The sequence below is a fragment of the Osmerus mordax genome, chromosome 4 (assembly GCF_038355195.1).
Source record: "Osmerus mordax isolate fOsmMor3 chromosome 4, fOsmMor3.pri, whole genome shotgun sequence".
Lineage (NCBI taxonomy): Eukaryota > Metazoa > Chordata > Actinopteri > Osmeriformes > Osmeridae > Osmerus > Osmerus mordax.
Window position 1 is genome coordinate 13507105 of NC_090053.1, and position 14827 is coordinate 13521931.

The following is a 14827-nucleotide window of genomic DNA, read 5'->3' on the forward strand; positions in this document are numbered from 1 at the left end:
ACGTCAGCGTTTAAAAAAAAAGAACACACCGCAGGTGACAAAATGCACGGTGTGCTGTACCGACCATCATTGTCCCCCAACCGTCGTGGTTGTGCCTAACCTTAACCTCGAACTCTGCTCTTACTTGACTCTGCTTGCTGACCTTAACCTCTCTCCTCTGCTACGACTCCTGGCCTTAAACTAATCCTAACCTCAACCGTCGTTGTGACGCCTAAACTCAACCGGGCCTCGCAGGCTGCAGCCGTAGAATGGATTTTTAGTTTGTAGTCTAGCTAATAAATAAAAAAACACGTATACCAAAGTAGGAAGGAGAAATAGCGGACCAGACGCGAGCTTTTATTTTGAAAAGTAGAAGCATGAGACGGGAGGGCACGAGACGGGAGGGCACGAGACGGGAGGCTGCCGGCTGCAGCCATACCCTCTTGATTCATTCTGCAGTCGCTCGTTAGTGCCCTCATATGGAACTAGAGTGGAACTGCAACCAGTTCAGAACCCGGACATTTCCCGAGAGTGGCAGTTCTCCCCATATTAGACATTCTCTGATAAAACTGTATTTTACGTAAAAGTACTCCTCTACAGTAACATCAAAGTATTTAAGTGCTCTAGGAACATCTCGAGGCAACCATGTTCTGGTGCTGAAAAAAAGGTTTTGATGTCTGTGTCCATAGTAACGGATAACGATACGATGACGACAGCGTCCGTGGTGTGCGCACCTGATATGACTACAGCTAATCTAACACAGCAAGCTAGCAATTTAGTTCTCCTTTTGGGCGAAACACATTGTAGACGTACGGATTTTACAACTATAATAATAGCTGTAATAGAGTATGTTGGTTTGATCAATAGTCCACTTTTATTATATACATTTAAGCATAATTATAGAATTATGCTTAAATGTTCGCTGTTAACAAACCAGTATGCTACTACTGTAAGTGCTAGCTTAGCTTGCTAACCCCCACCTGCGTGCTGGTCTTTCTCAATTCAGGCTCTCAGCATCACTCTCAGCGTGTCCTATGGCCTATTCTCAAAGACGGATTGCAGTTTCACGCTTCATTCCCAAAGAAACCAGGTGTCAGACATTTTCATTGCATTAACGCTCGGTTGTTAAATTACAGTACCCGTTTTGCTTGAGGATGGACTCTAAACGAGAGAAAGACCAAGGTAAGTTATAGCTTGTTGCTAACAACTGCATAAGTACTGTACGAACAAGGTTGTTGCTTAACTATTGTTAGCTGCTTTGCTAACAGCTACTACCGATGAGCTTTACGTAGAAATATATTTTTACTCCACCACTGCAATTACATTAACTTGACAGGGCTAAAGTTCCGTAAAAAAATCAAATGTGACAGGGTTCGTATCAAAACGTTTACCAGCCAGTCAAACAAAATAATTAATCGCCACGGCTCCTAATCAGCTCGATAAATCGCTTGTTAGTCGCTGCCCAGACTGTAGCCGCACCTGTTGATGAATGTCACTAACTGTATTCTACAGTAACTTGAAGTTTGTCTAAATCGACACAGCTTTCATACAAAGAAAACAAAACATGTTAACCGTCAACTCGGGTGCATACAACAATATTAAATGTAGGTACCTCACAGCGCTTTTAAGAACGGGGCACAGTCACACAGAGCAAATGTATATTATCTTCTCACCACATAGCTGAGAGTCCTCTGGAATTGTTTACAATTATTTGTGCAAAGTCTACGATTCAAAGACATTGCTGTCAACTTTTTCCTCCTCAATCCTTAGTAAGAAGAGACAAGATCCTAATCCCATTGATGCAATAATGACTCATGGCTCTGGAAGCTGGATAGTATAAGAATACACAGGTACATTTGTGCTTTGCTCCAACGTGGTCTTCTCTCATTCCTTCAGATACAGACTTCACTAAGATAACTGCTGTGCTGCTTAAGTCTCGGACGGGAGAATTTGATTTAGAGTCCATCCTGTTTCTGAAGCTCAGAGGTCTTGGTAAGATGCAGTGATTATAAAAGCTTTTGAGTTTGCATTTATTTTTTCCACCCTGTAAAATAAATGTGTTTGTTACACAGGAATATGTGATCTTGGATGTATTGGAGAATGTACTAATTTGGAGAGACTGGACCTTTCTGGCAATAACATCACAAAGCTGGTTCCTCTCTCATCCCTTCGACTTCTTATTGTACTCAATGTCTCTGCCAACAGAATTTCTAATTTGGGTGAGAATTCCAATCCATTGGGGAGTGTATTTATTTTTCTGGATAAAACAAAAAGGCATATCTATGTATAATTATATAACCTTTTATTTAGTTAGTGAGGTGCTAACAAAATACATAAAGCTATGCCTAACTCATTTCAGAAGCCATCTCCAGCTGTGACAGTTTACAGAGCCTAAATGTGGCTGGAAATCTAATATCTAGGTAATGGGATCTGTGTCAGTCCTGTTGCACTTCTCTGTCAGGTATATCTAGTGTTGTCATGGTACCAAAATTGCAGTAGTCGGTACCAATACCAGTGGAATTCCATGGTACTCAATACCAAAGCAAAAATAAATAAATAATAGGTTACTGAACAACTCTCATTTGTTGACAGTAACAGTCACCTACAATATCTAAGGCTGTAGCCTACTTATGACAACAGAACATTAATACAATCACAATGCATGTAGGCCTAAATCCAAAAAATTTGTGTAGACTGAGTATAGACATTAAGCAAACTCAGCAGATGACTTAGAGATCATTTGTAGAGCTCAAATATATAAATCTTGACTTGAACATAATGTTTAATAAGTAGAAAGAGTGGATTCAACACGCTTCATTGGGCTCTTTAAATTATGGTCGCGCTACAAGCACAAAATGTATATATACATTATATATATCCTACATCCCAACAATTAATTAGGGTGACCAGACGTCCGGATTTCCAGACCTTTGTCCGGACCGCTGTTGCATGTACTCCTTTTCGCGGTTTTGTCCTTTTTGACTCTTCCTCCCCAGCGTCGCAATTTACCACTCGCGTAGGCTTTCAGATGCCAAAAAGAAAGACCTCCTTCAAACCTAGCCACTAAGAGCAGCAAAGATCAATATTGTGCCTTCTGTAATCTCTGTCGCATTAGGTGCGTTCGACATGACTGCGGCTGCATGAAACGACCGTCGAGAGTAGCCGCTTGCAGTCGGGGAGGAGTTAAAAACGGCTTAGTGTAGTCGGACATTCCAGCTTCTCGTGGTTTGGCCGATCAAGCGTTGTTTGCTTACTTTCCTTTATTTATAATTAAACTTAGTCTTTCCGTTAGTGAAGAGGCGGACTAAAGCCCTTTCTTCAACCAATTTTTTATTCAATTAAACAGTTTGGTCTGGATTTGAGCATTGGCGAAACTGAAGGTGTTAGAATAATTACAATACACACGTAAAAGTTTTTGTGTGTGAGTCTGGCCAATCATGAACTAGCTGTGTCGTCATTAGAACCCGTGCAGTTGCTCTTGAGAAATGCGCTCGGCTACACAGCCGGCAGTTCTCGAATCGATCTCACGGTACCTTGATGGCTACGTCACAGTGACCTAGCCTCGGCACCGTCTCAAATCGGACAAAAAGTCTAACCAGAATTCACTGTTTCAAGTCAGCCGCCTGCAGCCGGCTGCGGCGCTGCAAGAAGTCAGTCCATGTCGAATGCACCTATTGATATAGACGTGAGTAGTAGGGGGAAAGGGGCTTTAGAGCGGCATGCCTGCGCTAGGCAACGGCACAAGGATAATGCTAGTTCTGCCGGGCACTCTTCGTTAACATAATTTTTTGCTCCGAACACAACAACAGCGGATGATGAAACAACCGCTGCTGAGCTGACCAAATTATATATTTGAATTTCTATTACAATTGAAATAGTTTGGGGAATGGTCAAATTACAAATGTTGACTTATGTTATTGTCTTAATTTCATCCTAATGCCCCTTGCTACTTTTTGCCTTACCTATTGTCAAAAATCTAGCGGCAAATCTAGCGACTTTTACCAACTTTTCATAAAGCCACTAGCGACTTCTGGTAATATTTGTTTGGGCAACACTGTGCTTGTCAGCGTCCGACTCTGCAACCCAGTACTTCAGAAATTCTGGTATCGTACAGTTTTTTTTTTTTTGAGTACTGAATTACTTGAGTACAAGAGTACTGTTAATTGTGACAACACTAGGTTTATCAATATGACAAGTCATACATTTGTTGCAGTATTTGTTTCTATTTTTGATATGTGCTTTTTACCCACAGTATTGAGAACCTCCACTGCCTTCAGTCTTTAAGAAAGCTGGAAAACATACGACTGAAAGATAACACTTACAATTTCTCGAACCCAGGTGATTACCTAAATCTTTCATTTTATTTGACTAGTGCACGGTGTCAGTGATGCAGTTGGTGATTAAGATGTTAGTGGAACACAAATACAGATTATTCGAACTATAGATGGTGCACAGTGCCCTTGATATTTGTCTGCTGTTTCCTACATTATCAATTGCTTATGTTTTGTTGTTCTTTTAAAAAACATTTTTTACATTGGTTCTCTGTTAAATTGTCTTGCCACCACAAACATCTAGACATTGAGTTCATAACAGAAGTCATTACATGGTAATGGTTGAGCCGGTTGTCATAATTGTAGGCCTAATTCACCATACAGTGCTTGCATGTACAGTTCTGCCGAACATGGAGGCTAAAAATGGTAGGAATTAGGGCTGCAACAATGAATCAATACAATTTGATTAAGAGTTGGCAACGAATTTCATTATCGATTTGTTGTGTCGCGTGACTATTATGCCACTCAATACATCAGAGACGTTTTTGAGTTATTTTTCAAATGTTGAGTTGTGCGCAGAGCAGAGCAACAAAAAAAAGTAAGAGCAGAGCTGGATTGGAGGAAAGACCAATAGTGCCCATGTCCATGATGCAGCTGGTGATTTATAATGTCATAGTTGATTTGGTATTAAGAGTTTGTGCACATTTGCAATGTGCAGGCAGTTTTAACATGAGTAAACAAATTTTACTTGTAACATTTACTGATCTACTGAAAGTATCCACTTTATATTCTAGTTTTGTTAGCTAGCCAGCATTTTATCCATAGAGAAACCCCTTGGAAAGCAGCTGATTCAATGTTGTGCCAGCAGTCAGCATTAACCTGGCCATATCAGTTGTAAAAGTGTAACAAAACATAATGTCCCTATTTTCCTTACTACGAACTCCGGTGCATTATGCGCTTATTTTCATTTAATTGCGAATGCCTTGTTAATCGCATTAGTTCATTAATATTCACTTAAGTTATCATACAGTCTCTGATACTGTCACGCCCATACCAGGTTCCCCAGTCATTCCACTACAGAGCTCACACTCTCCCGAGTACTAATCACCGTGACTGTTCCTCATCAGCAAGCTCCACCAGTACTTCAGAACTGAGTGGGAAACTCGCTGCCTTAAATACCATTCAAAAAAATACATGCATACATACACACACACACTTCTCTGGCATTATTAGAGAGATAAATATGATTAATTTAAAGACTGTTGACCGGTAAGATAAATTGTGATTTTGTATTATTTTTTAGTTTGCAAAAACACATCATATAGAAGCACTCTCCTGGAGATGTTCCCAAACATCAAAGTACTGGATGGTGAGATTAAAATGAATAGTTTATGGTGCATGTTTATTGCATGCAACATATGCATAACCTTCCTATCAGACGATATATTGATGTGATTTTATTTGTTATTTCAGGTGAAAGAGTGGTTGGACGTGGGAGTGATTTGTATCAGTTATGTAAAGACATTGATGATACAATCAAAGGTAAATCTAGTGAGCCTACCAATACTGACAAATGTATACTGGCGTACACAGTGCCCATGATACAGTCAGTGATTAAGATGTCAGTCAAATACAGATTACTTGAACTATAGTGTATAGTGCCTGTGATAAAATTGGTGGCACACAGATTCCTGGAATTATAGATGCGGCAATATGCAGGGCTGCCTGCATTGGCAATATGCAGGGCTGCCTGCATTGGCAATATGCAGGGCTGCCTGCATTGGCAATATGCAGGGCTGCCTGCATTGGCAATATGCAGGGCTGCCTGCATTGGCAATATGCAGGGCTGCCTGCATTGGCAATATGCAGGGCTGCCTGCATTGGCAATATGCAGGGCTGCCTGCATTGGCAATATGCAGGGCTGCCTGCATTGGCAATATGCAGGCCGTTTTGACATCCGTGAACACATTAGTTTATGTAACTCCGGAGCATTAAGCGCTTAGTTTCATTTAATTGTGAATGCCTTTGTTAATCGCATTAGTAACAAACAAAAATTCACTGAAGTTATCATAGAGCCTCCTAGTGGACGCGCTGGTGAAGCGCATGGTGCGACATGGTTGAAAAAGATCTGGCGCAAATTATTTTTGGGAAATGTCAAAATGCTTATCCAAACAACGTAAATCGCGGCACTGCACTCCATTGGATTATAAAAAGGACACCTGCAAAACATTTTTTATTGCATTTGAGTGCTCGGTTCTTGAGATAATTGTGAGAAACTCGCTGACCTAACAACCCATTCTAAACCTACACAGGCAGACAAATATATACATAGACACACAAATTCCTGGCATTATTAGACAGATGTTGAACTATGGTGTGTTCTTTAATATAGTAGAACATTGTTTGACATCTTATTTACACCCAATGCCCAGCTGGATTATTCAAGAATGGACAACTACCAGAACTACCTGAGCAATGGGTGGAGGATGGCTTCTGGGAAATAAAAAGATCAAACAATGCAATTATTGAAGAAGCCTACAAACAGTTTAATGGTAAGAAGTCAAGCTTTCCTTACATATTTGTGAGACTTATTACGCAACCTTTTTGATAGGGCTTAAGTATAACTTGGGAAACTTAATTTCAATTCTGACTATTGTGTAATGTGTACTTTTTACAGATGTTCTCCACGAATGCAGACTCCTGAACAACAGAGCTGCACATATCATCTCGCAAACTGAGAGATCTCTAAGCCTCAAGAACCAGCCAAAGCAGTATGCTGTGTAAAATTGGCTATTTGGCCAAATGAGAGGATTTTATGTTTGTCGTAGTTAATTTTTTAAATGTATTCCAAGATTTTGTCACTTTTCTGACATGAAAATGTCATTGCTTAATGTACCTTTTTTGTGTTTGTGTTTATATCCAAATGCTTGATCCAGCACCAGTACCAGCATCCTCACATGCTAAGTGTTCAAGCATTATGAGTCTATTGGTGTGAAAAGGTGTTTTCATGAACACCAAAACAGACATTTTACATTTGTGCTGCTGATAGCTATGCTGCTTTTATATGATTGGGTTTTTGGTTTAGCATTTTTACATTCCTTTTCAGGTCTCTCAAGCTTTCCTTGTAACAACGCTTGAATTTTCTAGGACTTTTTTGTCCCATGTTTTATGCTTGCACTAGAAGAGCTACTACTTTGCTTTGATATATTCCAACCAGAATTGTGGTTGCTCAATGATAGTCCAGTGGATATCAATAAGCCTAAACTTAAATTGATTTGAAAAAGAAAGCTATAATAGCATTTGATACTTTGACCCATTAAAGGTAACCTGCATTTGATTATCGAGTCCTTTTTCTAAGTATGCCCTCTGTAGTTGTTAGTTGTGAGCTATTTATTATAATTCAGTTGACACTGCCCACTTACAGATGTCAATCTTGAAAAATGTTACTAAACTTCCCTAGGACATTACTACTATGGTATTTCTTAACCATACAACCCTTGTGCTACCGTCGGGTCACATGACCCGAAGGTTCACAACGAACCATCGTTGTGTTGCGACAACTTTACCCAATACAAAAACAAATAAAAAGCATTTTATTTTAACCTTTGCGATGTGGGGGGTCTGAGACAGCCCGACGGTTAAAAGAAAGTGCTTCACTTTGTTTTTGTATGCGGTAAAGTTGTTGCAATACGACGGTGGGTCACAATGACTGATGGGTCAGAAAGACCCGAAGATAACACAAGGGTTAAAAAAAAATAATCCTAGACACAGTAGCCTAAAGCTTACAAATGTTGACGCTCCCTGGATATAGGAACATAGATCCTGTTTAACCAGTATCTATGCTATTCAATTGGTCACGTTACGCCAAGGTACCGACCACTAGGCCCAGACATTTATTTAAAGGGGTCATTGACTGCGTTTTTTGGGTATTTCACACTGTTCCTTAAGGTCTCCGAATAGGGTATGTAACATTGGTTGGGCTGAAAATGGCCCGGGTGCTGTTCTATGCCCCCTGATGCTTCCTGTGAAAACGCTAGGTGTTCTCCTTTTATGGTATGCTCATGACTATATGATGAGCTGCGCACTGATTGGTTGGTTTACAACGAGTGAAGCTGCGGAGCAAAGACGCAACACGGCCAACAGCACTCACTGCAACAAGAAGGTGGAGACTTGAAATAAAAACCTACAAATAAATCTATTGTGTCTAGACAACGCTGTTTAACAGATTGACTAGATATCATTTGAAACTAGAGGGTACAATTTCTGGGGAAATTGTAGGGTGTGCTTGCTTGCGTCGGTTGCACAGGGGTCCGTTTTTTAATGACATTTTTACAACTAATATTTCTGTATATTTTATATAAAAATGCATAGGGCGTACTTATTATTTATAAAGATTACATAGATTTAAAAGCATCTTTTTTTGGCTGCTCATTTACAACTCAAAATACGAGTTAAGTGTAGAATGAAATATGACGTCTTCTCATTTCCCCTGCAAGAGGCAGCCTCATAGCTGAATCAACGAATAAATTTGGCAGACCGGTGTAAAAATTGACCTAATCTCTATGACTTAAACGTCCTTTTAAGTTTTCCATTCTCTGATATTTTCAGGCATTTAGCCTACTCATATTGCATTCATTCATTAATAAAGAACCCCCTTTGAAGATTATTCTACGACGTTACCGGCAGTAGAAGATGGAATCGCGATTCAAACATTACCATCTGCTAACTGAAAAATGCCCCCAAAAACGTAAATAAGCTTGACATTTATTTAGTGGAAAATCGCTCATTCATAAAAAGCTCACTGGTAGCAATCATTGTCAGTAACAATGCAAAATGCGATATAGCCCTGTGTGGAGAAGCTGCCCCGGTAAATTCTACTACTACAGTACAGTACTAGACTACTGCTGTGTTCGTCTTGGTAGCGATTGCGTTGGTTGAATTCGATTTAACGTTCCGTTGTACGGTTTAGGCTGAAATTAATTATTTTCATGAACAGATTGACAAAGTTTAGGCTGTGGCAATGAAGTTCAGGTTAGTAGTCAGATAGTTTCACCTATTGAAAGACTTTTGATTTAAGTAAGGGGAGTGCTGAACATGTTCTGTCGCCGTTTGACTTCCTCAACAGCTGTGTAAGTTAGATGTTTTTGTCGTGTGTCTCGCGTAGGCTACAGCGTTGCAGTGAGCAACACTGGTTTGAAACCACAGGTAATGATAATTTCACCAACAAATCGTTTACTTGTAATGTAATGTCATAGTAAATCCTACAAAGAAAACAAATGTATTTGTGAGGAATGTTTATTTTAACGATTGAAAACAGATGCATCATAGACCACTGTGGTATGTGTTGCCCGGGCAACAGAGGCTAATGTCATGATGCTAATGCTTCAGTGAAATAGTAGACTACCGTTTCCGAAAGTAGATGTGGGCCTACTTCCTTAATAATATCAGCTAATATTATTGTACATTACATTTCATAATTGTGTTTCACATCTCAAAGTAAAATGAGTAAATAGTTATCACCCTGTTCTCTTTGCTTGTGGCGTTTCTGCAGCTGCCTTGCAGTAAAGCTATAGTTAGCCTAGCTATCCCCGAAGTTAACAGATGCGAAATGAATGTTCTGCTACAGGTAGTCATGCGTGTTTTCTTGACGTTAGTGACGTAGTGACGTTAGTAATGTCAGTGAATGTGGCTAGCAAATTAGCCACCGTTAGCTTCACTTTTCACCACAAAAACGCAATTTCTACTTAAACCATGCAACGGAACGTAAATAAAAATACAACCAACGCAATCGCTAACAAGAGGAACCTTTTGACACCGCCGTTGTGTATGTAGTCCAAATATTGACTGATCCTTAGGGGGGCGAAAATAAATAATAAAAATAAATAAATATATATGTGAGAGAACAAAGGTTGTGCCCTTGCCGAAGGCAAAGCACACCCAAATATAGCTGCAAGCAGCAATGAGGTGGCCAAACCGGTAAAGCAGGTAAAATGAACAAAACAAATGTTGACGCTCCCATTTTAGACATCCTCAGAACAGGGTTCTGAGTAAATGCAGCTTTGAATCCATCAAAGATTTGCTGAGATATGACCCAACTTCCTGTTTGCCGGCCTTGCCGCAGATTTTGATTGGCTGTACCGATCAAACCGTTTCGAAAATATAAAATAATTTTGATAGTTTGTGTGCTAGACATAAAACCAGTGACACCAATTTATCCTAGTGAATTATTCTCAGTGCTGGAAATTACTGTGTTCAGTTACTGTGTAAAAATATAAGCAGTTTTTCAACTGGCAAGCGGTTTGTCCCAAGTTTAAACAGCTGTAATTCAGTCCTATTTTAACATGTCAAGGTGATTGTGGTCTGAATATAATCTGTGCCAAATTTGGTGAATATTGGATACATTTTGTTGGAGGAATAGGGAAAAAACGTTTTATAAATGTGAAATTGGCGGCTGCATCAATTCAGCTGGTATCACAAGTTAACATGTGTCAGACACGGGATCGCCCCTTAGCGGTTAGATGACACAACCTTTTGTGGACCTCTTTGGAACAGGGTTCCGAGCACATGTACTAAGTTTGATGTCAATTCAGCAAATATTTTCTGAGATATGATCTCACTTTCTGTTTTGGCGGCTTCATCGCCGACTCTGATCATTTACCGGAAAAACTATTTTGAAAATCAAAAACCATGTGAAAACGTTTGTGAAGCTTGATCTGAAGATAATTGGTGCCAAATTTGTTGGGTGTGCTCAAGCCTTCGGCGAGAGCTAAACCTTTGTTCTCTCACATATATATTTATTATTATTTATTTTTGCCCCCCTGTATTTTTATTTACACTCTGTTGCACAGTTTAGGAGGATAAAAGTTTTTGTGGCAAAAAGTGTCTTCTGTCAACGAAGGGTACCAGTGCTAGCCTACGTCAGCACACGTTAGCAACGACGCATGGATACAACGTGATAGAGACGTTCTAGCACGCAAATTGGAGCTTGGATTATGAGTGAAAAATGCCATCCACCAAAATTACCAACCATTGGGTTTTGTTGAGAAAGCAATTTCGAGTGGAACTGCCATCTCAGATTTTTATTTTTTATTTAGGTCGTGAAAGTCTTTGTAATTTGAGCGAGGGCGCGTCGCCCGTGAGACTGCCTAGGCGGCAGCCATGCAAGCGTCATAGTAGTTTAGTATCTTCGTAATTTTATAGTTCGGTCAATTCTACACCAAAAAACAGAAGGAGGGCAATGTTATGACGATATGACTATTGTGAAGACAGCCAGGTGGTGAGATTTTAATGTAGGTTGCTGTAAAAACTTTGGTTTGCTACGTGAGAGCCCCGTCAGCCTCCGTTGATGATTGCGTCAGCTGTTGTCGATCTCTGATGAGTATTTTTTTATTTCGTACCAGAGTCAATTCTATATCAAAAATCAGAAGTAGGGCAGTGTTTTAAAGATATGGCGATTGCGAAGATAGCCAGCGGGTCAGCATATTTTTGTGATTTGTGTAAAACTTGGAATTTGAGTACCACCGCGGCTTGTTTTGACATTAGCCTTAGTCAGACTCGGCTTGCCCACTGGCAGTGTGTCGTACTGTCTTCAAAGCCACAGTTAAACTTTGTCAAAAGAAACATGCTCATTTCCGGTGCTTTAAAACAATCAGTGAAATGTGGAGAAACAGCAGCTAGCTTGCCTCTAGCAAACTTATTTTGAATTAGCCATTTCCCCCTACATTAATGTCAAACTTATTTACGTTTTGGGGGGCATATTTTCAGTTGGCAGACGGTACTGTTTGAATCGCGATTCCACACTGCCAGTGACAACGTTGTTACAGTAGCTTGTTTCAAAGGGGGTTCGCAGCTGTTTCAAAGGGTGTTCTTAATGAAATATGCAATATGCAATATGAGTAGGCTAAATGCTTGAAAATATCACTAGAAGGGAAAAACTTAGAGGACGGACCCACCTGCAACCGACGCAAGCAAGCACACCCTACAATTTCCCCAGAAATTGTACCCTCTCTAGTTGTTATTGCAGCGCCACCTAGAGGTGAAATGGCATGACCTATTGGACCTCTTTAGAACAGGGTCCCTAGTCCTTATACCAAGTTTGGTGTCAATGCAGTAAAGAGGTGCTGATATGACCTCACTTCTTTTATGGTGGCTTGGTTGACGACTTTGATTGGCTGTTCCAGTCAAAAGGTTTAGAAAATCAAAAAAACATGTTATGTCTTTTGTGAGGCTTGGTCAGAAGATGATCTGTGCCAAATTTGGTGAAGATTGGACAGGACTTTATAGGAGAGTTAGCGAAATAACTTTATATTCAAAATGGCAGCCACATCAATTTGGCCACATCAATTTGATTGGCTGTAACTAACAAAAGATTTCGAAAATCTAAAATCCATACGATAACTTTTGTGAGGCTTGGTCTGAAGATCATCTGTGGCAATTTTGAAGAATATTCTACAAAAATCGTAGGAGGAGATATGAAAAAACGCTTTTCCTTAACATTCAAAATGGCGGAGAATCTATATAACTGGGTATGACGTCATTGGACTCGTCTTGATCCAGGGAATACAACGATACCTCATTTTCGAAAATGAGACGTGGTTAAAAAGTAAAGTGTGTAAACACACCTTCAACTTTGACCCATTGGTGGCACTAGAGGGTTTAAAATGGAGACATGAAACTTGGTAAAATTTACGAGGGGACTGGCCCCAAAGAGTGTGCCAAATTTCACAACTTCTGACAATACGATTCTAGGGGCTGCCTTAGACTCCAATGGCAGAAGAAGATGTATAACTAGAGAGGGTACAATTTCTGGGGAAATTGTATGGTGTGCTTGCTTGCGTCGGTTGCACAGGGGTCCGTTTTTTAATGACAAATCCCCCAAGTTAACAGATGTGAAACGAATGTTCTGCTACAGGTAGTCACGCGTGTTTTCGTGACGTAAGTAACGTCAGTGACTGTGGCTAGCAAATTAGCCACCGTTAGCTTCACTTTTCTCCACAAAAACTTAACTTGAGCCTAAACCATGCAACGGAACGTAAATAAAAATACAAGCAACTCAATCGCTACCAAGACGAAACTTTTGACACCTAGGTTGTCTATTTAGTCCAAATATTGACGAAGATTTAGGTGTGGGAAAATAAATAATAATAATATATATGTGAGAGAACAAAGGTTGTTAGGTGGCTGAGCGGTTAGGGAAGCGGGCTAGTAATCAGAAGGTTGCCAGTTCGATTCCTGGCCATGCAAAATGACATTGTGTCCTTGGGCAAGGCACTTCACCCTACTTGCCTCGGGGAGAATGTCCCTGTACTTACTGTAAGAGCGTCTGCTAAATGACTAAATGTAAAGGTTGTGCCCTTGCCGAAGGCAAAGCACACCCAAATATAGCTGCAAGCAGCAATGGCGGATTCCTCCAAACATTGCGAAACATTGAAAAATGTATATTCTTCACAAATTGTCACTGTATAGAAAAATCCATGCTGCAGACTTACCAATGGGACACCAAATCTGAAATGCAAGATCCACAAGGGCCTTCGCTTCAAGCCAAGGAATCAGTGGGGGCTTGGTCAGCCCACACTCTCCTGAAATGTTGTGTTTGCGTCTCGCCAAGCTCGCGCGTGTGTCAAGGGAAATGCTGAGTGAGAATGTGGAGCGCGCGCGCTGAGGAGCAGGGGAGACATTTCATTGGAAATATCCCTAGCAATTAGCCAAGCATGCATGTTTCAAATATTCACAAAAAATCGACTTTTCATGTTACAGTCAACTTTTTCTTTTTTTGTCAATTGAATCAGAGTATCAGTTTTGGACCCACGAATGTGTAAAGCGTTATTTTAGCATTAGCGATAAACCCTAAAGATATTAAGTTGCCTTTGCACATGGGAACATGTTGTAGTGTCTTCCACGTGACACACCAAGTTTGGTGTTGATATCTCAAACATTTGCTGAGATTTGACCCAACTTCCTGTTTGGTAGCTTTTTTTGCCAAATCTTATTGGCTGTACCAGACAAACGGCTGTGAAAATCAAAAATGTGTTGAAGAATTGAGTGAGGGTTGCTCTGACGATGATATGTGCCAATTCTGGGGAAGATTGGACAAAAATTGAAGGAGTAGCGAAAAAACTTGTTTCCTGAAGTTTTATTGAACAGAAAAATCCAATATGGCGGCCGTTATAGGTTCTTGAGGCTTTTTTGTTCCTCATGAGAAATAAAGCATAGCTATTGAATTTCAGAATTTTGGGACAAATTGGATGCAAATGGCATCACTTTGTAAATGGACAATTGGGGCGTGGCCGTAGCGCGACCTATGGATAATGGTGCATCATTTGTGGTGTGGTAGTTACTCTTAACCTATACTATCAATGTTTCAGGATTTGGAGAACTTTTTACCATTGCATACAAAATCGGAAATGCAATACCATCAAGATCCACAAGGCCTTTGCTAAAGACCAATGAATGAGTGGGGGCTTGGTCAGCCCATAGAGTTAATATTACTAGAGGAAGCAACTTTTGTCTTCCAAGATGGAAGGGTTAGGGTTAGGGTTAACCCTAGTTCCCTAGTTTAGGGTTAACCCTAGTTCTAT

At 40.2% G+C, this 14827-nt stretch overlaps 1 protein-coding gene across 6 annotated transcripts; it reads left to right on the plus strand.

The window, feature by feature from the left end:
- Positions 1–731: 731 nt before the first annotated feature.
- lrrc61 (leucine rich repeat containing 61) lies at positions 732–7587 on the plus strand. Of its 6 annotated transcripts, none has more exons than XM_067234079.1 (10): positions 732–825; positions 1116–1161; positions 1876–1971; positions 2052–2198; positions 2339–2399; positions 4232–4317; positions 5554–5619; positions 5724–5792; positions 6683–6802; positions 6928–7587. In XM_067234079.1, the coding sequence occupies exons 2-10, from the start codon at positions 1134–1136 to the stop codon at positions 7032–7034; spliced, it is 780 nt and encodes a 259-aa protein (XP_067090180.1). In that variant the 5' UTR covers positions 732–825; positions 1116–1133; the 3' UTR covers positions 7035–7587. The 6 variants fall into 6 exon arrangements, with proteins under 6 accessions (XP_067090180.1, XP_067090179.1, XP_067090178.1 ...); XM_067234078.1 differs by having other exon boundaries at positions 747–788; positions 986–1161; XM_067234077.1 differs by having other exon boundaries at positions 782–825; positions 986–1161.
- Positions 7588–14827: the final 7240 nt, after the last annotated feature.

What these genes read in the sequence shown, in the direction of transcription:
- lrrc61 (XM_067234079.1), top strand. Translation starts at nt 1,134, where the DNA reads ATGGACTCTAAACGAGAGAAAGACCAAG. An exon ending in TAAACGAGAGAAAGACCAAG is followed by an intron (nt 1,162 to 1,875) that starts GTAAGTTATAGC and finishes TCATTCCTTCAG; the next exon opens with ATACAGACTTCACTAAGATA. An exon ending in AGCCTACAAACAGTTTAATG is followed by an intron (nt 6,803 to 6,927) that starts GTAAGAAGTCAA and finishes TACTTTTTACAG; the next exon opens with ATGTTCTCCACGAATGCAGA.